The 27,633-nt window shown below is 39.4% G+C and overlaps 1 protein-coding gene and 1 long non-coding RNA gene across 3 annotated transcripts; both read right to left on the reverse strand.

Moving 5' to 3' along the window:
- Nucleotides 1-237: 237 nt before the first annotated feature.
- LOC128091397 (uncharacterized) lies at nucleotides 238-10,291 on the reverse strand. Of its 2 annotated transcripts, XR_008211388.1 has the most exons (4): nucleotides 6,458-10,291; nucleotides 4,945-5,081; nucleotides 2,077-2,215; nucleotides 238-1,019 (listed from the first exon to the last, which is right to left on the reverse strand). It is a non-coding gene; the product is annotated as an uncharacterized LOC128091397 (long non-coding RNA). The 2 variants fall into 2 exon arrangements; XR_008211387.1 differs by lacking the exon at nucleotides 238-1,019 and having other exon boundaries at nucleotides 1,867-2,215.
- A 3,105-nt stretch (nucleotides 10,292-13,396) lies between these two features.
- Nucleotides 13,397-27,014, reverse strand: GGH (gamma-glutamyl hydrolase). Its single transcript, XM_052704492.1, has 9 exons — nucleotides 26,687-27,014; nucleotides 26,127-26,241; nucleotides 24,833-24,883; nucleotides 21,222-21,306; nucleotides 19,375-19,513; nucleotides 18,935-19,041; nucleotides 18,740-18,830; nucleotides 17,561-17,698; nucleotides 13,397-15,898 (listed from the first exon to the last, which is right to left on the reverse strand). Exons 1-9 carry the CDS (start codon nucleotides 26,997-26,999, stop codon nucleotides 15,777-15,779), a joined length of 1,161 nt encoding a protein of 386 aa, XP_052560452.1. The 5' UTR covers nucleotides 27,000-27,014; the 3' UTR covers nucleotides 13,397-15,776.
- Nucleotides 27,015-27,633: the final 619 nt, after the last annotated feature.

Here is a 27,633-nt window from a genome sequence, read left to right on the forward strand (position 1 = left end):
AGTTATGATTTAACTGTTGTTCTGCTGTGCACATCATGCCACCTCATGGATAGCGGTAGAAATACCGTGCTCAAGATTGGTATTTCAAAAATAAGCAGTAGAGAAAAAATAATAGCACATCTACATTATTAGTGAATTATCACAAGCCCCATTGGGACCAATCAATACAAAGTGCTAATATGCAATTGTTGAATTATATATTATACGTAAGGACAAAAACACCATAAAACACGCCTCTTTTTAAGAGTTGAATATGTTTTATTGCAAACATATTACTAACATAACATTTAGCCCAGATCTGACTTAGTGCCCCAAAGAACTTGTCCTTTCAGACAATTCAGACATTCCCGTGTCTGCCTGTTTTTGGTAGGTTAGCTGGAAACACATGGTTATCATCTCCAAAAAGCATCATTTCTTTGTTTCTGTCACACCAGTAACAGGCAGTATTATTCATTTACAGTTGAATAACTAACACAAAATTCCAGTACTGGTTGTGGGCAATATACACTTAAATGTCAGGCATGGATTTCAGAGTGACCTAAAAGCCTTACCTCTAAAAAAGCCCAAAAGATGATTTACAATTTGTTCAGAAATTCATAATATACCAGTAACAACTGGATTATATTTTTTTATTGGAATGAATTACACATTGAAACAGCACTTAAAGCCAGGAGGATCGATGGGGCTGCAGCATACAATCCGTTAGATTGTGCCCAGCCTGTCAGCTACACTGAAATCATTTGTTTGTTAAAAGCCATCGGTTGGACTCAGGAATGTGTAGAAGTAGATTCATTTCACTTAGGTTTATGGATTTTTTTATGAGGAACTTAGAAATTTGGAAGCCCAGTCACCTGACAGGTAATCAACTTCTATATTTGGGTATTCCAATCCCATCCAGGAACAAGCCTGAGAAACATGAAACAAATGTACTTCTAAATCTTTCCTTTCTTCTTTTGTGATCTTCCAATTCAGCTTCAGGCTGTTCAGAGAATGGTCAACTCCTGAATACCTGAGGAAATCTAAATAGACCAAAAACATATTTAAATGAAAACATTTATTAGTCAGGCATGCATGTTCCTCCCTGATAACTGGAAATGAGGTGTCAAAAATGTAAATCTCTTTTCTATGATCGAGTAAAGTAAAAAACAGATACCCAGTCCAAGACACTCGAGAAATGACTATGCATAGCTGCAATAATTCTTCCTTTTTCCTTCATGACAAAGGAGAGAGAAACCTTACTTGGTTTTATCTCTTTTTTTTATAAAGGGACCAGTAGGTTAACTTGCAAAAGTGAATGTCGACATGAGGAAACTTTTGCACTTTGAAATCCAGCTTTTGTTCTTAGCTGTTAGAAAAAGGGTGTGTGCCTTGCTTTTGATTCAATGTGATCCAGATAGTTTTTCATTCTATCGGTTTTCTTATATCTAGAAAGCCTACAGATGGGTTCTTTCTCCTTTTTGCTGTGAATGCACTTGGAGCAGTGATCAGCTGTACAAAATTATTGATGCATTTATAGATTGTCTTCATTTTTTTAGCTTGCCAAATTTTATATTCCCAAAAGATTACTTACTGTTCAAATACATTAAAATGTTACAGTCATCAGAAAAAAAAAAAAAAGAAAAAAGAAAAAAAGAATCTGTTTATAGTTATTGGTAAACAAAATGCAGAAAGGCCAGTTTTTATCTTTGCAATGCAAACACATCTGACCACCCTTAAAGCTCTTTCTGGGGATTATTTAAACAAAGAGAAATGTGATGTTGGAGTCACAATTTGGGAGGGAAATGGAAGAGTACACATCTTATAGCTTTTCCTCTGCTTCAAATTTCTGGGATAAATTTATCCATCTATGGGTAACATTGCAGTAATTGCTCCCTACCTTTGAGATGCTTTCTTTCCATCCAGTAGAACTATTACAACTCTGTTCTGTATGATGGATAATTATGCATACAATTACTCAGAATGTTGAATGTGAGGGATCCTTAACAAACAGAGTTTCTGCTTCCAAAATTGCATATAGATGACTTCCTGGCACTGGCTGAAATATCCACCCAAAAGCTGTCTTCTGTTAGCACTCACCTCTTCTATAATGGTTTTCAGAATGACTGATGAAAACTTGCCTGGAGCAACACGTTAGTAAATAAATAGTGTGTAGATGCGTCTTTGTCCTCTTGCAGAAGAATGAAGACCCAGCTTCCTCAGTGGATGTGGCAACTTACTGTAATTTAATGCAGATGTTAATTCAGGTCCAAGCTTTACTGGAAACGAAGTAGAAAATGCAGCCCTTCTCTCTTTACGCTAGGAAATTGCACAGTAAGGGTGCTGTGTTTGCAACAGAAACTTCAAGAAAACAGAATGCTCTGGGTTTTTCTGAAGAGCGCTGCTTGGTAGTGAGACCTCAGCCTAATGGCTCAATCTGCACTTGTGGCTGTGACACGGAGTCCTACTCTGAGACCTGGACTGTCATGTTTAAACTCCTGTTACAACATTCCTCTGTTAAATGAGAATGGCAATAGTTATGTAGCACTCATCCACAGAAACAATATTTTATTCGTATTTGACTTATTTTAATGTAGTGGATCCACTGAGTACAAAACATGATATTTGTTAAACAGCTATACCACTAGCTTCCAGGTCACCTTCTGAGATTCAATTTCCATTGACTCCAGGTGGGAATTGCTATATAATTGCAATGAGAAAGTTGTCAGCAGAGGCCCAAGCCTGAGCCTTGTTTACAAAGCAAACCTGTGCAGGCATCTGTCTCCTCCCTTTGCTTCCAATTCTCTGAAGCCAATCTGATAAGGAAACGACTGAGGTCTGCCCAGTGTTGTTTACATATAAAGACGCGGCAGCTGCCTTAACCTTGTTACCTCATGTAGGATAAACTTAGGTAGAATTTTGGGCCCCAAGCACCAGTATTGGTCAAACCAACACTATTGTGTAACTGACATTGACCCCTTTGCATGGCTGTGATCCAGCCAGCTGATACTCCAGTCAGCTGGCCTGGTGTGGGAGAAAGCACAGGCCAGAGTTTATTCCCAGTAATCAATATGGATGGATACACCCAAGTTTTAGGAGCCTGTGGATTAGCTGTGCTGGAACATTCAAACAAAAAAAATTAGAGCATTTTATTTTCTGCATGGTGTGACCACAGTGGCAGCTATCCACAACTCGCTGAATAGGTGGTATGTCAACTAAGTTCTCATAGGGGCAGGCATGGTTGTGGTGTCACCACTATGTTGCAAAGCTTCTGTGCTTGGAGCATGCAAAAGTCTCACCACCAGATCCCATGGCAGGAGCAGAAGGCTCGCAATATCCCAGGTCTCATATCCATTCATATCCCTTCAGAATGGACATAACTCTGGGAGTGTCTTTGTATGTGAATACAGGTGTTGAATTTTGGCTACAATTGAGCTCAGTGTGGGTTGAAGGCTCACAGGCCATAAGGTCTCCCTTGCCTTTTCTTGAACACTTTTTCTTCTCTTTACATACATGAATTTTGAAGAGTACAGCAGAGAAGAATACGTAAGAATTCTTCCCTCCATATTCGGTGGGTGGAAGCAATTTAGAATAAAGACATCAGTCGTCAAAATAATAACTTCAAGGGCTGTGCAAGGAGCAAAAACCAACAGAAGTACTAGTGGGAAACTAACGGAGAGAGAGGGATTTTTAACTTATATTTAGGTTAGAAATACATTTTGGATGCCTGTGTTTCAAGGTATGTTATGATGGTCTGCAGTCTGATAGTGATGTTGACCACCTTTATATAAAAGGAGAAGGTATTCGTCCTTTATTAAATATGAAGATTATATATAAAAGATTGTGCCACTTTCTTCAAACACAACTGTAATGACTGTTCTTTATAGACAGATTGAAGGACTTCAGTTATGAAGAGTTACACATGAAAGCATATTACTGCGGGGCATGGGGTTATCTTTTTCATTTTCTTATGGATAAATTAGTCAAGCATACCTAAATTCAGGAACTAAGAATAACATGTCGTCATTTACAATACTGGGCTTTATCTTATGTCTCCTTTTCCCACAAGGGAAAAGAGAGAAATGAAAAACAACAGTAATGAAGCCACTTCTGAGGAATGCATTAAGAGACAAAAGAGAAATGTGATATTCTTTGTAAGTGCTACTGATCACTGAAAAAAATGCATAAAAACTTAACTAGGAAATCTGAAAGTCTTCCCACCTTGCCTCCACTTTGGTATTCATTTAAAAAGTAAGTGAGCCACAATAACCCATGTTGCTGTTGACACACCATGAGGTCCTACTGCTCTCGCCAAAAACTTTTTGTTGTGTTAGTCTCTTGTTTTTGCTGGGGACCCTTTGTGTAGGGTTGCAGCCACTACTCTTGGATGTGTCCTTCCTCCCCATTCAGAAATTACACTTGTTGGGCACAATTTTGATCATCATCTGAGGACTCAGGATCCATATTTCTAACGATCTCGTAATCTTTTGGGGAATATGAGCTATCACTTGTGGTGAGTGATATCAGGCTATCAGGTTAAGGCTATTTGGTGTGAATACACAGGCTGTTAATACAGTAAATCTTAAATCCAGTGTCGCTAGGCACATACACCTCAGACACGGCCTGTTTTATGCTGAGTAGCATGCACTTATTTCAACAACCCTGCAGACAGCTCTCGGTCTTTGGAACTGGCCCCACTGACAGTAATAAAGATGATTACCAGTGATTGCAGCCATAGAAATAGCTGAGTTAGTGCTTGCTGAAGTGACAGTAGCCTGTTCCTTCAGTACACTCAATGCTCTGCATCACAGTCCTCTTGGTTTAGTGTTTGCATTCTATATATTAAATAATAAGGTGCAACTTCCATTATTTAACATTCTACCTTCTTCTCATTCTGTGCTGCATAGGAAACTAAAGGATCACTAGGAGAGAAGAGACAGAAAATAAAGTGAAATGCATTGAACTTACATTTTCTTGTTGACTCGTCCTCATTGGCAGTGGGCTGTGGTGCTATGTCCATGCAAATACTGGGACCCAAACAGTGAGGCTGCTGTGTGACCAATAACACAGCAATGTTAACATCACTGTGCTCCTCTGCTGTGTCCCTGTGAGGAGCAAGGAGGAGGGAGAGCTGTACAAGGCTCGTTGATCAAAAGGAAAAAATACAGGGAAAATACGAGTGCATGAAATACACTTGTACCCAGTGAGACACTTGGACAGTTTCCACAGATGTCCTTTTCCATCCAGCAGCTTCTATAGCTGCCCATCTACTCTTTCACCTCTTAAGATGCGTCTAGCTCAGTCTATCTCACATCAGTTTTTGGCCATTCCTACAGTGTGGATGGGAAATGCTGGTGAAGGTAAAGAGCAGCCCAAGTCATACCTTTATTGAGCTGAAAATTGACTGCATGCTTCACAGCTGAGAAGCTGCACATTTCAATCTCCTGTTTGGCAGCAGGGCTGTCCATCCAGTGTAACTGAGAGTGCTGACTGAGGAAGGGCCCATTGGGTCATACTTGCAGGCCCTGTGCAGAGGGTTGGCTGCCACCTTCCTTCTGATGGAGTTCTGATTTCCACTGTGTGATGAAGCCTGGCATAGTGAAATACTTCCTTGCCTGCCAGAATGGTACCTCCTTCCTATTTTTTTCTTGCAGGGAGCTTGGGGAGGCCATGGAATTGGTTTCATTCAATTGGTAGTGTAGGTGCTATTCCACTTGGGTTTGGCTTTCTTACAGTGTTTTTCTGGTAGAATTATCAGCACTGATGGTCAAATGGTAGCTACCTACAGAATATAGGGGTTTCATCCTGTCTTAATTTGTCAGGCTGAGAAGAAAGCATCAGCAAATATCTATAACCTTTAGATTTTGCAGTCCAGTGACTGAAGTCTGCAGGTATTTGTTTGAATTAACAATAAAAGTCAACTGGTAAGTCAAATTTCTGAAGTAACTCATAATGTTAACTGACTGCAACTGCCATGTCTTGCTTCTGCTTGCATCCAGGACCTGAGGGCTAGTTTCTCTGATGGCACTGATGTATTCCTTCTCATTTCCATATGTTTGCTGTATTACAGCAGTCGCCTTAGCAAATCCCAGCATACTCGTTACTACGCAATGACTTCCAGCTGGTGGAAGGCATAGCAGGAAAAAAGAAAATGCCATCAGGGGAAGAGAGGCAGCTCAGCACCAGCCATGTGGCAGGTCTGGCCAAAGCCAGCCCAGGCTGGTCATACTCTCATATCTCCTTACCACTATAATTGTGCCTGGGAAGAGGTTTTTGGCTCTGCTTATCATTACAGGAGGGAAATGGGCTGGGACATGGTACTGGGGAGTGTGATGGCAAGGACAGAGGATGCAGTCAAAGTGTGCAGCCTGGATGCTTACTGAAGTGAAGCCTCCCCTGAGCTGCCTAGGTTGCAAGTCAGCAAACAGGGTTGTATCTTTGTTTTCAAACTCTCCATATGCTTTCACACTCTTGCACTTACTCTGGCAATGCTGGACAGTGACATTCAGCATCCAGAACTCTGGCTCTGTAGACCATTGGCTGTGCAAGGGCCCCATCTCCAGGTGGAAATGTCTGCAATGCACTGAGAAAATAACATCAGTGAGAAGGACCCATCCTGGTCGCAGAGCCTCAGTCAGGGTTATTTAGTACCAAAGCAGTCTGCAGCATAGCTGTGATGATCAAAATAGACCTGCTGCAGACAAAAGAGAAAAGAAGATTGGGCCATAATCAGAAGTGTCTAGAAAACATGAGGTTTTTCTACTGAAAAATTTCATGAGCAAATTTCCATAGTTAATGGCATCAAATGAGAATGCTTTGCAGATGCATATTATAGCAAGGTTCAATAAATGTGAGAACAGCAGATGGCTTATATACATCTGAGGAGTTTTTTAATATTTAACAAATAAATGAAGATTGGAGAGGAGTGTCAGTCACACATCTTGTTGCATGTTTAATCAGGCAGCTGAGATGTCCCAAATTTTAATTGTCTTAATTTTTTAGTACTCCAAACTAATTTCAGATTGCATAAATGAAACTCTTTAATTTTTCTTGACTGGTTTGAAGTATTGGTATCTGTATTATAATTTATCGGTAAGTTCTACAGGACACAGAGAACAAGACAACTACCAAAAATCCTGATACTTTATAAAGCATGAAATCGTGTTTCTTTTTAATTACTTCTCATGTAATTAATCATCCATCTGTTTGGATTATATTCTTCAGTACTACAGTCATGAGTTTGAAAACATGCAATGAATTCACAGCAAGCTTATCAGGAAGCTGTGTTAGAAGAATTAAAAAATTATGTTTTTGCTGATTTAAAGGCTGCAGCACAGTCTGTAAGAAAAATGACCATTTATCCCTTCATTTACCATGTAGGGTCATCCATCTTTTAACTAAGTGCTGAATATAACCATAAAGTTTTATTCTTTTTTTTTTCTTTTTTTTTTTTTTCCTCATGGTAATGGCATTGTATAAAAACGCTCTTCCTCTTCGACCTGCGGGCAACTGGTGCCAGGAGAAGTCTACTTTGAGATATCCATAGCAGAAAGTAGGTTCATTAGGAACACAAATTTCTGCAAGCTTTGTTAGCAAAGTCACTGCAGGGATGAGTACTCTGGAAAACTGCCCGAGAGGTTTATTGTGACCGCCACCATCATTCTTTAGCCAAACAGCCATAAGGCAGCAGTAGGGAAGCTTGGCTGCTCCTAGGAGGGAAATCCACGCAGAGGAGGATGGGGAAGTTGCCACTGCAAACCTGGCTGTTCACCTCTTCATAGATCATGGAAAAGACAGCAAATTGAAATAGAAAGCAGTAGGGTGCTAAAAGCCTCAGACGAATCACTATTAAGCACTGCTACACTGTGAAAGTCCAAGCAGCAGCAGAGAAAAAAAATCCCATCCATTTGGACAGCAAAATAATATTTCTGAATATAAATCTCTTCATTGTGCTGTATAGGTATTAAATTTCTCTCCCGTGGAAAACTAAGGAAGACAGAACATTATCTGAAACTTCATGACCTTTCTGAATATCACATTAAACCCCTTACATTGTTCATAATGAATGACATAAATATATGGCATGTTTGCGCATCCATCTGCATTCACTGTCATGGCACTGTTGAAAATGAGACTGTTGGGCTTCCTCTGCATTTTGGAAGGTGAAACTCTGCTAGGTTGTTTGACTGAGTTGTAACAGATCAGGTGTGGTTTGTGAGATTTGTCGAACTCAATCTGCCACATAGTAGTCATTTGTATTTTTCACCTACATAATCCTGTGGTCAAACTGACAGGGGCAAACAAATGGCAGAATAAAACGTTGCTGGATTTGATAATGATTCAGTCCAGATTTTGACCGTATAGCTGAGGTGCACTGAACACCTGACAAGGCAAGGCCCCCTCATGTAACCAACACCACCTGCGCTGAGCCTTTGCAGGGGCAGTTTCTAAAAGGGAATTTTATGAACCAGCCTGGGCTGCCTTCAGTGAGACATTTTGGGACTCCCAGTAAGCCCCGCTGTTCACACACATGTCATTAGGAAAATCAGTATATATATATTTTCATTTGCACCCTAATTATTCCCCACTTGCTGTCCTAAGGTGTGGCTAAAAGCCACGGTACAACCACAGTGCGAGTTTCACCTCTTTCTCAGCTAGAACAGTTGGAAATCAGTCTAGATTCATTAATTTCACTTGCCTCCCTGGATGTGGAAAATGAAGAAGAAACTGCTGATTCTGAGTGGGTTTCTTAGGGAAGGCTTGCAAGCACAACGAAAAGAGGGCAAGAGAAGACTGAAAATGCGTGAGTAAGAATAAGTACAAATTCCTTATTTTAAAACAAAGCAGACAATGAGGTTCTTCAGATTACACTTTTGTAGTTAGATTTGTTTGGAAGGCTGTATGTTGTTCTAAATAAAGGTCTGAATGCAATGAGGTCTCTAAGTATTGAAAGGACTAATTTCATCCAAGGCCAAAATGTGTCTGGCCAAACAAAAAACAAAACAAACAAAAGTTTGGAGTACTTTCTCCACTGTGAAAAGAAAGACTTCTGTATCCTTATGGTCAACAGGTTGGCCATGAGCCAGCAGTGTGTCCTTGTGTCCAAGAAATCAGTGATATCCTGGGGTGTATTAAAAAGAGCACGGCCAGCAGGTAGAGAGATAATCTTCCCCCTTTACTCTGCCCCAGTGAGGCCACACGGAGTACCGTGCCCAGTTCTGGTCTCTCCAGTTCAAGAAAGACAAGGGAGATTCTAGAGAGAGTCAGAGAGTGCTATAAAGATGATCATAGAATCATGGAATCTCTCAAGTTGGAAAAGATCTCAAAGATCATCGAGTCCAACTACAGCCTAACCATACTACCCTAACTCTAACAACCCTCCACTAAATCATGTCCCTTAGCACCACATCCAGATGGTTTTTAAACACATTCAGGGATGGTGACTCCATCCCTGGAAGCCTCTACTGTTCTTGGGAGGTACATATTCATACATTAATAGTACTCTGTCCAATTACTTTGATGATCTAAAGCTACAATTTCTAGAATTTACTCATTTCAGCCTTTTGTTTTGTTAACTTCTCTCATTTACAGAAAGCTCACTTGCAAGGGATGTTAGTTTCACTGTTTTCTGAGCATTACAAAGAAGGGATGTGAGTTCTTAGCTTAAAATTGGAACTAATGCCTTGTTCAAGAGCTCTTTGAAGTAGTGATATTTTTTTCATACGGTTTGGACTTCTTGGGTGAAAGGTTCTTTGAAATTTTTGGTTATATAAGAACTTATGGGGAAAGCTGGCTCTTAAAACATACCGTCTCTATTATGAAACTGTTGTAAACATTATGAGGAAGTGATGAAACCTAGAATAGTATCCTGATCAACAGATGGCCCTGGGTAGGATATTCTTCACTATTCGTCCTACAAATAAGCACTGTTGTGTGAAAAAGACCTGCCCTGGGGAAAGACATAAGGCTAACAAGGGAAGGTAATCAATCACTACACAGTATCTGTCAATCTGTCTTCATGTAAGCACTCAAACCAAAATAATCTGAACAGACATTTAGAAACCTTAATGGGATTTGAAAGCTAGCCAAGTCACATTGCTTCTCTGATAGCACCACCAGTAAATACGAGCAAGTATAATTCACAGAAGGAAAAAAAAAAAAACACAGATAAATTTAAACAAATTAATTGCCATGATGCAAGCAACTCTGAGAACTTTTTGTGTATATCCTCCCACCTCAAACACAAACATTCTCAAGTATGCAATTGTATGTCATTTCAGCTGTGTAATTACACATTGTTTCTCTCTCCCCAGGACTCACTACATAAAATGGTAATGTTGGAATAACAAACAACTATGAACCCATTCATGTCCATTTTACTTGCTTTTTCAAAATGTCCCCATACTTTTATCAATGTTCAAAGAAAAAAAAAAAATATCTAGTATGCTATTAATTTTTTTTAATGAAAGACTGCAGAGAAACATGGTACAATCTACCCTTCCATATCTTTTCTGAGTGGTGTCTGTGGCAATGAATAAGGCTGCACTAAGGATGCACTGTCCCCCTCTCCTTGGCTTTACTCCTCTTCTACTTGGCTCTTGTGAGGCGCCATCTGCAGTACTGCGTCCAGGCCTGGGGCCCACAGTACAGGAAGGACATGGAGCTCTTGGAGTGGATCCAGAGGAGGGCCACTAAGATGATCACAGGAGCACCTCTCTGTGAGGAAAGGTTGAGGGAACTGGGTTTGTTTAGCTTGGAAAAGAGAAGGCACATAGAGACCTCATTGCAGACTTCCAGTACTTGAAGGGAGCACATGAACAGGAGGGGGAATGGCTGTTTACGAGAGGGAATGGTTTCAAACTGAAACAGGGGAGGTTTAGGTTAGATATTAGGAGGAAGTTTTTCACACAGAGGGTGGTGATGCACTGGAACAGGTTGCCCAAGGAGGTTGTGGATGCCCCATCCCTGGAGGCATTCAAGGCCAGGCTGGATGTGGCTCTGGGCAGCCTGGTCTGGTGGTTGGTGACCCTGCACATAGCAGGGAGTTGAAACTCAATGATCGTTGTGGTCCTTTTCAACCAAGGCCATTCTATGATTCTATGAATTGAAAAGTTAAAAATTAGCCCCAGAAACAAGCTAGTTAGCACTAAAATGGGAATAGTCACAGACAGTTCCTCTCAGCTTTCAATTCATGGTCTTGCTGGGGAATTTCACACGGCCAGCTAGCTCAGAAATGGTGTTTTGTGGATTTTGTTTATTTTGGTTGCATTTTTATTTGGTATATTTCTTCTCCTAAAAAGCAACTTGTGGTTTAGGATCTTACTCTTTTAAACTGTATTTAGATCATCTATTCTGGATGCTTCTTCCCCATAATATCTTCTTTGCCTAAAGGAATCCATAGTGGCCTTTCCTACCTCCAAGGCAAATGTTTTCTGAGTTCAAGCTTTCAGAGATTTCTGTTTAAACTCTTATGGTTTGTAAGAGTTCATTTCTTATTCATAGAAAAGAAAGAACCAAGATAGATTTGGCAGCTGCAGTGGAGGAAATATCACCTGAAAATAGGAACCTCATTCCAGTCATCTCCATGTAATGCTCAAAATTTTCAATATTCACTGGAATTACAATTTAATCTCAGCTCAGGTAATACTCTGCTCTTGTACCCTCTTTTCTTCTCCCGCTCTGCCAATCAGTCGTGCCTGTCTTATTCTGTCTACTCCAGTCTTCCCCCACGTGCTCAATATACTGGTGCATATGTAGACACCCCAATAAGTATATTATTTAATACAACACGACTTTCAATACACCATTATGCCTGATTAAGAAATGGCAAATGAACTACCGGTTGACGTGGGCCATCTCGTGGTAGAAGTGGAATACTACAAAGGAAACCATTTCAAACTTTTCCTCCTGAAAGACACTTCAATATGATTTGCAAAACACACAGAGTTACTTTGCTGATCAACAACTACAACGTTCCCCTACAACGCAGTAAGATGATTAGGCTCACAAGCCATTCTCTGAATAAGCTGAGAATTTGGCCACAGATTCTTTTTCTTCTCTCAAGCATTAATCTTGAAAACTACCAGTTAGAGTTTCTGAAAAATGAAAAACCATGTTGTAAATCAGTGAGAGCAGAAAAAAAGGTCTTTTGAAAGGTCTTACGAACAATTTTAAGCCTTCCGTTGGGCGGGCAGCAGAAAATTCTGTGTCCCAACACTTCTATTTTTGACTGGAAAAGATATTTTAAGGAACGGACAGAAACTCTGACTGAATTCCACAGACAGCAGCTGCTTTGTTTATATCAACGGAGTTTCAGGGCTGTGAGAGCACCCTCCAGCTCTGTAACCTGCTCTCACCTTCACAGTGGTTGGGCTGTCCATGCAAGGCCAGCTTTGACACTGTGTTTCTGGGATGAACTTGCTGCAGAAGTCTGTGCAAGAAAGATCATTAGCAACCTTGTGGAAAGTTTCTGTGCCTTGGCTCAGCAGCTGTATTTAAGTGTCTCTAAGCTCAGATCTTGGTCCCTGTGTCAGAGCTATGCTGTAGGTATGCCTGTGCTTTGCCATAGAACTCATCTTGATGCTGATTGCTGATGTGTCTTGCTGGCTTGAATTTGAACATGACCAGTCACTCCAGACCTGTCTAGCAGCCTCTAGACTGAGGCTGACCCTGACTGTTGCCACTAAGCTTGTTTCACTTTCCTTATTCATTTTCCTCTAAAAGAAGTCACCATCCTGCCAGCTTTTCTGTCAGCTTCCCTGGTGGGGCAGCCCTTTTACTTTCCTTATTCTTAGGCAATGATCTACAACAGAAACACTCAGTTTGGATCATACGAACAACTGTTTTATCTGCTTCCAATGAAAACTAACCTTCAACATAATTCCATCATTTGCATTTTCATCTCAAAAACCACAGCTCACCCAACTGTTTCAGCATCCCCTCATTTGCCTCCAGTCTGATTATCATCCAGTCACCAGTAAGCAAAAGAGTAAGTTTCTGGACTGAAAGTTAGCCATCACACTTAGCAGCTCTGTAAGTCCATATACAGCATATAAGTAGCAGTTTTGCAGAAACGAAGTGACTTCAGAAATTCAGAATATATGAAGGTAAACATTCTCATTCTGTGTACTCCACTTACAGTTCCATGAAGGAAACAGAGATTAATGACTGCATACTTTCTAGGACTAACTTACCATAGACAACTTCCTCACGTTCAACATTACAACAGAGAAACGGTTCCCAAAACTATGCCAAGTGGACACAGGCTAGAGCAGCCTCCTGATTTGTGACTACCACAGTACGTCCAGAAATGGAGAATCATAAAAATTCATTGCTTTGATAATAAACATGGATGGAGGGAAAAAAGTGAATTAACATTAACGCCTTATCCTCAGTACGTAACAGAGAACACAAATGCACATCTACTTGAATAAACTTTATTTAGACTATCATAGAAAAAAGAATCACTGATAGCACCAAAAAAGACTTCACAAGATAAAGGATGTAAAGGAAGGCCACATACAAGTTCATCATAAATACACTGCTCTCTTACCATATTACACACAATATTCCTTGAAGTTGCATTAAGAACTAATTACTCCTAAAGCAGTTAGCAGACATTTCACTTGCCAAGTTGGTCCCTGTTTTTAAAGTTAAATCCTGCCCTTCTTACTCAGGCAAATCCTTAGAGTTATTCTAAAGAACTCAGTCTGAATAAGAAACAGACAGCTAGACTCTTTTTGTAAATGTCTCATCTCAGCTGCTACATCTATATGCAACTGTAGAGCAAGATTGTCTTTTACTCTGGATCTACCTGGGAACCAATAAATACAGTTAACAGAGTTATTCACATGAAAAAAGTTCAATTTACTGAATTTGGCAAATGCAGAAATAATCTGCACTATAACACATCTAAGCTTGTGATTACAAAGCAGTGTTCATACAGTAGTCGCAGTTAATGTTTGTTTATATTATTTTAATTAATGCATTTCATATTCTCTATCTTACACAGCTGTTTCATCAAAAAGAACAAGCTAGAGAGTCCTTTAATTAAAAACCCTGAGAAACGTGGCAGCTGTATTCAGATATGGTTCAAAGCAGATATGCTTTGAACGTAATGTCTCCTATTTTATTATGTGGCCCCACAGAGGCAGATGGTGGTGGTGTGGTAGTAGAAGTTAAGCCTTCCCACCAATATTCCCAAATATTTTGTTGCTGTGGGACACATGGCAACAGAGAAGCAGTCTGACTGCTGGCGTCTGACATGCAAGTATGAAGCAAAGGGTTGGAATTAAATCCCTGAAAAATCGCACCCATAGACATTTATTGATTCTTGCCAAATGTTTATGGAGCCCAGTGACTGCACAGTGAGGCAGCGGGTGCATTTCAGCAGTGGTGACAGCAACATGAAAGAACATGTTCCAGACAGCCATGCACAGCTGTCATATCACAAAGGGAAGAGCATCTCAATTAGCTCATCTGTGTAAATCAGCACACGACTATGACTGTGTTGAAAAATAGTATTTCATAGTGTTGTTCTGCTGTTTGTATCAATCTACTGTTATTTCCATGTAAATAAATAGGAGGCATTACTTCTGGATTGATGTACTGGAAAGTTCAAGGTATTACAAAACAGAGCTGAGGTATGAATCTATTTTTTTCCATAAACTCCAAGTCCCCACCGATGTTAACATGGAAACTGTGCAAGAAAGTAGAATTACAGTTGATTGTCTTATCTTAGTTTCTGAACACAATATAAAATTTTCACTAATAGAACCAAATGCAACATTATGCCAACATCAAGTTTTCTAATTGGCCTTTTTTTTTTTTATTTCAGCTATTATTAACTATCCAACAAAACACAAGCAGACTACTGTCTTCACTTAATTAATGGAAAACTACCTTTAACTACAATGAGAATTCTACTCAGCAACTACAGAAAAACTTAGAGTGTGTATAAAGCAAAAGTTAGGTTTACATTCTTCTACAGACCTCTGTTTCTCTGTGTGTATCTCCCATCTGCTCATTGCAGTTACTCTCAAACAGGCTCTTCGAATACATATAAAATGGAATTTGAAAAGAGCAGAAAGTGGAAACAGAACATAACTATGCTCTTCACACTTACTTATTTTACCTGATATTTGCAACACCTAATTTAAAATGCATCTTCACATTTACGTAGAACTCACAAGGTATAAGCTCTCTGAGCAACACTGAATGTACAACACAAAGTTTCAGAAATCAGGTAAAACACATCCTTTCCATGTCTCTTTGCTACCACATTTACTTATGATTTTGAACAATTTTTCGAATAACAAAATAATCCTTCTCAAGAACTTGGTTACACAGACAAATTTACAAGCTCAAGATCCAAGGTCTCATTTGTTAAATCATTTGAAAAGGATAGGATTTTACTATACAATATACCTAAAGATCTAGTGCTGTTACAGTACACAACATTTTACAGAGACAATCTCCATATTTTGAAATAAGAATGCAAAACTTTTCCTTGTACTAAACCTGAAAATGTTCAAATTCATATGTAAAATCAAAAAACTTTTCCCAGAAGAAAAATGTATTTTTCAGTAGCAATGAAGTATAACCCAGGACTATTATGATTTAGAATGTAAAATTTTAGATTAGTGGTCCAATAGTACAGAAGAAACACAGGATAAGTTATTGTAAAATAAGATAATTATTCTGTCTTCCTGTCACATACATTGCATTATATCAGCTTAATTATGCAATGCAGGCAAATAATTCTATTTACCAATAGCAATGCCACACCTCTGACAAGATACTCAATCAAAAAAATAGACTTGCTGGAATGAAGAAAACGTTCCTGTATAAATCGGAGTATAATTATAAATCAATTCTTTTGTTTCTTCACCTTCACTGGGGAAACGGTGCAGGTTCTTCCGGGCTGTAAAACATTTCAGAAGTACAGATCACTTTACAGCTATCAGCCTCGACATATCTTTGTTAGCAAATTATTCTGTGTTCATAACAGCAAACAAAATTACAGCAATTAATATTAGAAGAATCATCAAGATACAGGTTCAGAAAGTTGTTTACAGCAATATTTCATTAGAGAGGAGGGACAAATTCAACTGTTAATGTAAAATTCAGGCTATAGAGTAAGGTATATTCATGAGCTATTGGCAGTATCTATCAGAGACAGCAATACTGATAACACTGGAAGAAATGCATCAGAGCATCAGCCTACTGAAAGATGCAGTGCAAATATGGTCTTTGTTGCTAAGGACAATAAAAACTAAATCCTGCTCTAGTTCGTCATGTTGGCAACTCTACACGTGTTAAAATTAGTTACAGATGGATATGAAAGTGATATTAAAAGAGTGGCTTAATTATACACATATCTATGTCTCTTAATTTTTGTCAGTTGAAAAGAGTTTACATTTTTCACTGTTTGTGCATATATGTACACAAATTCATATGCACTGCATCTCAACAGGAAGAAGTTAACAGAAGAGCTTCCACATTTGCTTGGATAATAGCCATAGTAGCTTTACTTCTGCTTACAAAATATATGATGCTCTACTACTGCACTACAAAAACAATTAAATGGACGTATTTTATACCTTTTCTTTTTTATCCCATAAGAATCTTATTAAAACCGATAAAATACAGGAAGCTTATGGACACTGTCAAGGGATTTCATGTTATTTTTCTACCTTTATGGAAAGCAGCGTAAGACTATAGTATGCAAGGAAATAGCCTTAAAACTTGTAAGTATAAACATGACTTTTATATCTACAGACTCATTGACTATGTCAGCACACATTTTGCCTATTTTAAATCACTGTCCCTTTCTCCAATTTGGTTGCTCTTTTCATAAGAATCATAGAATGCTTTGAGTTGGAAGAGACCTTTAAGATCATCTAGTTTCAACCCCTTGCTATAGGCAGGGACATCTCTCTCAAGACCAGGTTGCTCAAAGCCCATTCAGCCTGGCCTTGACTGCTTCCAGGGAGGGGGCATCCACAACCTCACTGGGAAACCTGTTTCGTAAGTCAAGAAGTCACCTAGAGTCCAAACACAGTTTGGTTATTGATTATGTTTTTTATATTCCCAGTCAAACAATTGAGACATCTTCATGAACAGCCAGAAATCAGTATTTCAGCAGAATGCTGTAGGAAGCATTGATAAGTGTATAATCAAATTTGATCACTTCAATACTCCTGTGTTTGTAGAGTATTTAATGATAGCAAACAGATTACAATGGTAACTTGGTTTAGAACTGAGGACGTGTCTAGAATTATGAATGGATCATTTTTTTTTCATGTTAAAGTCTTTGTGCAAGGGAAGATATGACATTACAAGATCATTATGACATCATGAGATCATTCAAAACAGAAGAAAATCACTGCACAGGCAAGACTTTTGGCCCAGACTACTGAAAAGGTTTGGTCTACTTCTGCTACAGCAGTCGGCCTTTTAATGCCACTTTCACAAAGCCATTCTATTTCCCTTACTTTTTATAAGCCTAAATAAAGGTTGCAGAGTAAGCTTTTCAGGAAGCAGTAAGAGGTACTTGACTTATATTTACAAACAATACACTTACCTTCATTAACAAAGAAGTCAGCTATGTAATGTGCAGCTCTTACAGCTGAAGAGGAATGTGGAATGCCTGATGAGTTCTTCCATTCAAAAGGATTTTTTTCTGGATGCCACTGGACACCATAAATTGGGTATTTGTATGCTGCAACAAACACATTTTCCATCAAAGCATAAAAGCGAGATCTACACCTTAAGAGTGATGTGTTTAGTCTTATTGAAAAACAAAGTCAAAGGACAAGCTACAAAAAACCCTCACTTATCAACAGCTTCATAAAAGCTTAAAGAGCAAGCTGAAACAGGTCCAAGTATCAGGATCTTCTTGAAGGCCCAGTCAAACCAGAGGAAGCTCCCATTTGGTCCATACCAGGAAGAAGCCAGTCCTTATGTCTTGCATAAAAAACAAAGCCACAGCAGGTGATGACTGCTCTGTGATAAAAACTGCTTGCAGGCACAAGATATGTTATCATTAGCCTGATTACATCTTCTGATCAAACTGCTATTCTCCTCTTCTTCTAGAGGACTGACAGCATGCCATACAGAAGAATCCCACAAGCTGACAGCTGGGCCTTATTGTAGAGGTGCTAGTCATGCACTAATCAAAATAAACCCCTCTCTAATGAGCTAACATGCTTTCTTTGAGATGAGCAAACCTGGTGGAAAACATATGTAACATGTGGTAGGGAAAGCAAAAGGATTTTGGAGAAGAACAATTACCAGTATTAGTGTCAAAGCAATGAGAGAAATTGCTGTTATTTCAATACCGTGAATTGTCCTCCCTGTACTCAAATGGGCAATAAAGCATCATGAGGAGGCATGCATAAGCAGACAGACAACAAGGAAGATGCAACAGAGGTACACTAGGGGTTAGGCTATTACAAGATGAGTGCTATACACTTCGTACCACAGTACTGGAATATTCCAGTGTTGAAGTGTCATAGCACATCTGGAAGGGGAATAGTGAGTGAAAGAAGTAGTTAAGCTCAAAAATATGTACTCAAAAGAAAAACTTTCTCTGCAAGCACTACATCCATCACAGGCAGAGCACAGACAGAGCCAGCACTCACCCTGTCATTCTAACAGTAAGGTTGCACTACAAAACAGCATAAATGCCACCACACCTCCAAAACTGCTGAATAAATACTTTGTTTCAGTCATATTTTAGAAAGGAAATTCATTTTCCTACCTTCCATGGTAGATATAAATTCCACTTCATCATCAGTGTTAGTGGTCAGAATATTATAGAAATTATAAAGCTTTTCATTCTTTGTGAAATTCTGCAGTAAGAAGGAAAGAAAATAAAGATGTGTTATCTGTTTCTTTATTTCTAGTTTAGACAGAGAGAATGCATTTGTGTTTGTGAGGTAAAACAATCAAATACCTCCATGGAAATGCTCCACACGTGAAAGTTTGATGTTAATGGCTCAGTAGCAAAGGCATGTAGCAAATCACTGGGAAGATTCTTGAATAATCTACTTTGTTTTGCAGCTGTCACAAAGAAAAAAACAGATACTGTCCATTATCCAAGCTGCTAACAGGCTGTCTATTACTGAATAGGAAACACATTTAATAAAACACTACTTTGAAACAAACTGTCAGATTTCTGTGGTAAAACTTCACAATTTAAGAATGTACTGCAAAGAAATTAAAAAAAAAAAACAAACAGTGAGATAAATCCAGAGTTGTATAGACTTTATAAAAGTTGGTCAAATTAATAAGAAAGTATTAATCATCAAACATTCAGCCTTGTGTATTTTTCACAAACAAAACCACAATACCTCTCAGCAAAACTCAGACATGAGATGTAGTGGGATTTCTCACCTGATGTAAAGTTCAAAGGGAGTGAAAAACCATTTGTTTTGGTATTAACAAGTAAAATTTCACCACTTGTGAGGTATGTCAGCAACTCGTGTCCAAGACATGTTCCCCATACTGGGAAATAATCTCCTTTATCATTAGCCTTCAAAATAAACAACAACAAAATAAAGTACTGAAGATTTACAGAAAGAAAAACGAGCAGAACTTCCTATTCTTTTCACTTTCACCTCTGTAGATGAGAAATAAAACTACTACAGCAGTACAAACTACCAAACAGTTGTAACAGTTCAGCAATTGAAATAACCACATCAAATGCCTTAGTTTTTCTTTAAAAACTTAAAAAAAAAAAAAAAAAAAAAAAAAAAAAAAAAGCAGCAAACATCAGTCTGGATGATACAGGTATATTAAAAACCCCATAACAATACCACAGCCTATTACATACCTGCTAGGGTATTGTTGATTATCGTAGCTCACCTTACATTTGTAAAACTGCTAATATTTTATAGTGCTAATCAAGTCTGAAAAGATGAAAACTAAAATACACAATCACCAATACTAGCACAGGAAAAAAAAAAAAAGAGATGAGTAAGCATTACACATGAAGAAGTGAAAATTATTTTCTGTCTTTTAGTCACCTTAAGGGCACGTATCAACCAGTAAGCCTGACTCTTTGGTCATAAATTTATGACATACACAATTTGTTGTGAAATGTCAATAGAATTTCGTAATAGTCCTGCAAACACTAACAAGAAACCGCAAGAAACCACCGCCCCAAGCTGCACTTTACACCATGAGCAGTTTTGTAGAGTTTCTAGTTTTATAAAATTCAGGTTGAAGGTGACAGATGAGTAATCACTATGAAAAAAGACAAGAGACAGATGATAGAAGAGCAACATTGATATCATAGGGACTGAGCAGTAGGAAACTGGTGCACTGAGCTGCAGCTGACTAGTTTTGTGGATGCCTGTGCTTTCCTGGTCTGATCTCCATTCCTTTCAACAATAGACAGAAGACAGTAAAGTTTTACTTCAAAATATGTTTATTACCTAGAAAAAAAAAAAAAAAAAAAAAGAATCTCTTTGCTCAGAGAGAATTAAATTTTCCATAAGGATTCAGAGCCTTCCTGATGTTCCTTGAAAGAAATAGCTTTCCCACAAATTCAATCTTTTCCTAAAAAAAGCTAATGATTAGCAATAAAAAGTACTTCATACCACCTTTCACATGCTTTTTGTCATGTTGTAAGTTAAATTAATGTTAACTTCAGAAAATCTGTTCTATTTACAGCTACCAAGCCACTGGTAATTAGTACAATGAAATAGACATTTTACATGCATCTTCAAAGATGTATTTAAATCTACTTACATATAAGAATATAGGTGCTTCACTAACTGTAACTATAGGAGAAGCTTTAACGTTACACGATTGTAGACTGGATTGTTAGAGAGCCTCTCTGGAATTCCTTCGGAGTCTAAGTCTTATTTATGAGAGGTTTACTAGTAATTACATTTAGGTGGATCTTTGTTCTGTATTTAACGTCCCTGGATACTTTGTGCTTTTGCAAAGCTTTATTGTTACTTTATTGCAGGTTCAGAACAGCAATGAAGCCCCTAGTTACAGTAAATAAACGATAACTGGAATTTAAGACGACGACACCACATACAACATGAGAGGGTGTCAGATGTCCGAATCTTGAGCTTTGAAATGATTTTTTAAGTAGGAGTTAGCAATGAGATACTTATTATTAGGCTTATGGTTAACACATTGGATGCCAGTGGGAAACTAGAATATGAGCCTCCTTGTCGTTTTGATTTTTGAACAGTGACAAGAACAGACTGTTCCTTAGTAATTACCTCTAATGCCTTGCGGTAAAATATCTTAGCAACCCTGGAATATTCTGAAGTCCTAAGATTCACACCACCTCCTGGAAAAAGTACCCTGAAAGGCAACATCCAAGAATATGATTAGCAACAGTGAATAACAGCGATCGAATTAAAACCTGGACAGTGAAAAGAGAGAAAAGTCTGACAGTGGCTTTAAGGTTCTGGATTAGGACATCTAGGTTTCTGAAATCTATAAATGGGTATCCAAGGTTCCACCACGAACAGGAGGGATCTAGTCAGAAAAGTCAGTGGCAATTCAAATGCATTTTCAAGAGAAGACACTCAACTGGCTGGGAGGCTGAATAGCCCAGTAGGCTTATTGTACTGATGTGCTCTCTATTAATTATGTGAGTTTAGACAGCTATCACATATATAGTTACATTAGTCTTTTTCATTTGCATTATCCTTGTCTTTTACTGAATCACATTCTATAGTTTGTATTCTTATACTAATAAATAATTATTAGCAAAAAGACATGACCAAAAATAGCATAGAGAGAGGTGAAAAAAACAGAATACATGAAACAGAGATACTTCTGCTACTATACAAAAGAGTTGTCTGCAATGACTCCATCAAACCCTACCCTCACTCCAAGCTGCCTTTTCCTAAACTATAAAATCCTTGCCCTATTCTCAATTCATCCTATTCCATTTAAGTAGAGACAAATTTATGAAGAAAGGTAGAGAAAACTGAGCTTATTTAGCTTGGAGAAGAGAAGGCCCCAAGGAGACCTTATTGTGGCCTTCCAGTACTTGAAGGAAGCATATAAACAGGAGGGGGAATGGCTGTTTACGAGGGTGGATAGTGACAGAACAACGAGGAATAGCTTTAAACTGAGACAAGGGTGGATCAGGATAGCTATTAGGAAGAAGTTTTTCACACAGAGGGTGGTGACGCACTGGAACAGGTTGCCCAAGGAGGCTGTGGATGCCCCATCCCTGAAGGCATTCAAGGCCAGGCTGGATGTGGCTCTGGGCAGCCTGGTCTGGTGGATGGTGAACCTGCACATAGCAGGGGGGTTGAAACTTGATGATCATTGTGGTCCTTGTCAACCCAGGCCATTCTGTGATTCTATGAAATTGTATCCCTTCTTATGGAAGATCGAAAAGTTCCCAATAAAAAGTGAAAAAGTATGCTTGGCTGTAACCTTTGGTCACAGAGGATCTAATTTAGCTAAATAAAACAAAGTAATCTCAGAAACTATTTAAAAAACAAATAGTGCGCATTCTTTTTCCCCCATAAAAATAAATTAAAAAAAAATACAAAAAAAAAAAAAAAAAAAAAAAACTGTAGCTAATCTTTGTGTGGCTTCCCAGCTACAAAAACCACAAAAGCCTAAGACTTCATATAGTCTAACAGGTTTCATACATGCAAATGATGACATGCACAATCAAGTATCTACTTCTATCAGTAGGTAAAAGAAGTCTCTTCCAGATAAAACTGGAAATAATCAAGTGATCTCTTTAACCCACTGTAGTGGGAACTCAACTGGATTTACTAGTGCTACCCCCATCAGCCACTGAGTTTTCACAAAAACAGCTGAAGGATTCCTCAGCATTTCTGAGCTCTGGAAACAGTAACTGGTAACTTGTTCTAGCTACTTGTTAGTATCTCAGTGATATATTTCATACCATCCTGAGCATCTACAAAGCGAGTGAATATGCACCTAAAACTCCTGGGACTAGGTTTACTTCAAGGCAAGCAATTCACAGGATCTTGCAAAAACCATCAAATATTTTCTAGCAAAGTAAAGGTGTATTCACAAAAGCATAAATTATTCTCTAGCTTGAATTTAGAAAAATGAACATAGCTAAACAGGACAAATTATAGACTTCTACAGAGATTTGTTTAGACAAATATGATGATCCTCATATGGAAGAGGTGGGAAATTCATTTCACCTGTTCCTTCTGTTCATCATAAACTGGCCAACATTAATTTAAAAACAAAAACAAAACAAAACAACTGACATTTCTGCTAGTACAAGATGGAAGATGGAAGTAACTCATTAAGAAACAATGATAATGGCTTGTTATTGTGATAGGCAGGTCAAAATGCAGCTGCCTGCATTCTACAATCTCTCACTGATTAGAGGTGATGATGTTCACCATGGATTTCAAAGGCTGCCTCAGAAAAACAAAGCTATACTCATAAAATTCTACCTCTGCTATAGTAACTTCCATGGTCTTAAGATGAAGGCATTTAATTATAAAGAATTTCCAACTGCAAAAAACCTCAAGCTAAGGTCTCACAACATGAAAGATCAGTCTACTTCTTTCTTATACTAAGTTCCCACAGTACAGAGTCCTTCCCCACACAGATCCTATTTGTTACTTATGCACGACTGTATTACGGAAGAAACTAGCTGACAGTGGAATGTAATGAGAGGAAATATAGATCATTCTTACCCACCTACATAGCACAGACCCAACTGTCAACCTCAGCAAAGACAGAAGGATAAAAGAACAAGATCTATTTGCCTAATACTCCACTAAGCACTGACAAAGACTGGGGGGTAGAAAGGAGATTCCACTGCTTACAGTCCCTCTGATATGAAAAGATCACTCATGAAAAAGTGATGAAATTACTCATTTTGTCTCCAGTACAAGAAGACTCAGGGAAGAAAGCACAATTGCCTTACTCTTCCTTTTTTTAGAACACTCTGAAGATCCACATCTTAATGTGTAGGGAACGCTGTGGGGCATAAGATGACACAGCTCTCCCCTGATAGCCACTGCTCTAAACATGCAAGTTTTAGTCATGGTGATTAATACTGTGATGTGCATAAGATCTATGAAAATATTAATGGTCTAAGATGTTCATCTCATGACTACAAGTAGACCAAGCATGTGCTATGGGATCACACACAAAACTACTGAAGTGTAGCATGATTTTCCTTAGATCACAATTAGAAGTGTGTTAAACTAGATCACATGCGGAAAACATGGAAAAGAGACACACGGGACAGTTACCAAAGGTCAGCTGACAATTTGGAATATGTTTGTCTAACAAGAGACTTACGAGACTTAAGCCTCAGAAACAGGGCAGGCAAGATGGACCATTAAAGGCAGAAAGAGCCCAAAGAGAAAAGTGTAGAAGAGAATGGAAATCAGAAGCCTTGATGCTGGAGAAACTTGGAGAGTACTGAAAGAGAATGGAAGAAGAGAGAAGATAGGGTTGGAGCAGAGAAGACTGAGTGATGACACACCCAGCACAACGTACTCCATTTCAATATCAAGGTGATCGCTTAAAGGAGAATGAGAGAAAATAGGAAATGACCTACTTCACTTGTAAAGAATAAACCAATTGTTAACCTCTGTCACTCCACTTCCAACTATCTGCATTGGGGAATGCTAATATGAGTCCTGACAGTGTTACAGATAATCTGACATGATCCAAATGGAAGAAAATGGAGTAGATCTACATGGGATGAAACAGTGCTCTGTCTTAGAACAGATTTATATGTCAGCACAAGCTTGCAAGAGAGCAAAAAGACAACATCCTTGAGAAAAAAGCAGATGAAAAAAAAAAAAAAAAAAAGAATTACTAGTATTTCAACAGAAAAACAATGCTCAAAACTTACCCATTAATAGAGTGGAATATTTTATCATATTCTTCATCTGAAAGATTTAATCTGAAATACCAGGAAAATAATTACAAAACACATAGTATATATATAAATATATACGTATAAAACCATTAAAATATCATATATACTATATATATTACTGAACTGAAAGAAGAAGTATAGAGAATATACAAAAAGTATGGTTTAAACATTCAAAATAAAATAGTCCAAGCGCAAATGAAACAGGAACCTGTCAGGTATGGTTCAGGATTAGATACTGAGACCCCTTTGCAACTGATCATTAAATTTAACATTTACATAAATGGTATGGCTATTATTTCCTGCAAACTGGCCACTCCGGTTTTTGATTGATCCCAAGATGTGCAGAACTGCAAACAGTTGGTCACACCCATTCCTCAGAAAAGACTGACAGGTGGAAAGATCATTAAACATCAGGAAAACAGTATGATGGCTCTACACTCACGCAAAATGTATACACTGCATATACTCAGTGTCCAGCTTTGCAGTATCTAACTAAGCTTAAAAAATTGGAAGCATCCATTCAGTGTGTGATCAGCAAAACTTCTGGTCAGCAACCATTCTGAAAGCTCCACTAGCTACATGAGGAACACCAGCGTAAAATTCAGGCACTTCACCATTGTACTTACTGGTCTGTGTGGGTACATCCCATTACAATTTTTTTGATGCTCCATTAGTGTCATTTGTATGATTCTCACTTTAACATCTGACAACAATACATTTACTACTCTAGAGCCAACTGCTGGCTATGAAGCACATCAATTCTTCTACTTACTCTATTAGTTTTTACTCAGGAATCAAACTGTTACACAGTAGGATGTCAGTGACCCACACTTTGAGCAAAACTGGGCTTGGATTTCTTCAAGGACAGTCCTTCTACATTACTTCAATTCTCGGACGACAAGATGACAGAATGTGACAAAAGACAGAATTTCTCCAGATGTGTGTGTTTGTTTGACAATACACATTAGACTGAACATAACAACTTCAAAAAACCACTAAGGTGAACTAGGGAGGGGTAACTTTACAAATTAAAAAAAAAAAAAGAGAGAAATTGGGAGGAAAAAAAAAAAAGACTTTTGTAAAAAGAAATATTAACAATTACACATTCCAGCCTACTGCTATCCTGATTTTTAAAACAGCTCACAAATTGTGGCTTTGAATAATAGTCGATGAGCTGTAAACACTCAGAAAATCAGCACTACTGCTGCCTGGGAGTCCAATAGCCTTACATTAACTGTTACCCACTTCAGGAGATACAAAAACCCACCTTATTGGCACGATGCGGGCACCAGCAGACTCCAAGAACTTCACATACGAAGCCGCAATATACGAACTTCCGAATTTGTGGAACTCATCAAAGTGACATTCCTGCGACAGTATCCCTGAGAGGTTCAAGAGAGAAATCAGCACGTCAAGAAATGTTTCATGCAACTGTTGGGCACAGAAAGAAAAATTAGACTCCAATTTCTCACTCCCTCCTCCCCCCCCCCCCTCCCATTACAGCATTACCTGCGCTGTCCAATGACAAATGGTGGGACAGTGGGCATCAGTCACACTGCCCGGTCACAAGGCACCTGGCAAATATGTTTCACCTAACTCCCCTCTTTTACCTACGCAGTAACAACTTCTCTTAAGTAAGTCCCATTTTGAGACTCTGCTGAAGTACGTACAGCACTGCGGGTCTCAGCAACAAAGAGTTCAGCAGTGAGAGCTCGCGCAGTCTAACCACCATTTCGCGACTTTCACACCACGGAAGCCCGCAGGCTTTCGGTTTTAGTAGCTACGTGCGGAGAATCAACGCGTAGATGTCACACGGCCGCCCCTTACCGACGATGGGCCTCTCGTTGGGCTCCGGCTCGTGGCCGCGCGGGGCGAGAGAGGCGGCGGTGGCAGAGCGGAGCAGGAGCAGGAGGACGGCGGCGGCCGGGAGCGGAGCGAGCCCCGCTACGTGCCCCATCGCCACTCGACCGCTGCCGCTCCGAACAGACAGTTCCGCGACCGGCCGCGGGGCACGCTGGGAAATGGAGTCCCGCCGGCCCCGCCGCCGGGCACCGGGCGAAGCGGGGGCTTTTGTCGCCCTTCTCCTCACGCTGAGCGAGAGGAGGCGGCCGTGCGCCCGCGGAGGCCGGGTGGGCAGCATTCTCTAGCCGCCCTCCGGCTTCCCAGCGGCCTAGGCGCCGAGGGCTGAGCTGTCAACCGCTTCTCGCGGCCGCCGTAGCTTAACAAGAGCAAGCAGCGCTCTTGCAGCCCGGAAGGCCAACGCTACCCGTGGCTGCATCGCTAGAGGGGTGACCGGCAGGGAGAGGGAAGGGATTGTCCCCTCTGTTCTGCGCACGTGAAGTTTTGCGTCCAGACCTGGGGGCCCCAGACACAGGAAAAGCGTGGAAATGTTGAAGTGGGCCCGGAGGAGAGCCACAAAGGTGATCTCTGATCCGTGCCCCTCTCCTATAACGACTGGCTGAGGGAGCTGGGCTTGTTCAGCCTAGAGGAGAGAAGGCTGCCAGAAAGACACCGTTGCAGGCTTCCAGTACTTAAAAGGGAGTGTATGAACAGAAGGGAGACTGACTTTTTACATGATTTGATAGTGATAGGGCGGGGGGAAACAGGACAAGAGAGAACAGGCAGCTTGAGCTGGTGGTGGCAACCCTACCACCAATGATGGGATGTCAGAACCACGTGGTCTGAGATCCCTTCCAACTCAAGTCTTCCTATGATACTGTGGTTTCACCAGCAGGAGTCAAAAACCGGTAACGCTTAATGAAAGTAATTCCTGT

This window comes from Tympanuchus pallidicinctus, unplaced genomic scaffold (genome assembly GCF_026119805.1).
Source record: "Tympanuchus pallidicinctus isolate F22 unplaced genomic scaffold, pur_lepc_1.0 scaffold5, whole genome shotgun sequence".
NCBI lineage: Eukaryota > Metazoa > Chordata > Aves > Galliformes > Phasianidae > Tympanuchus > Tympanuchus pallidicinctus.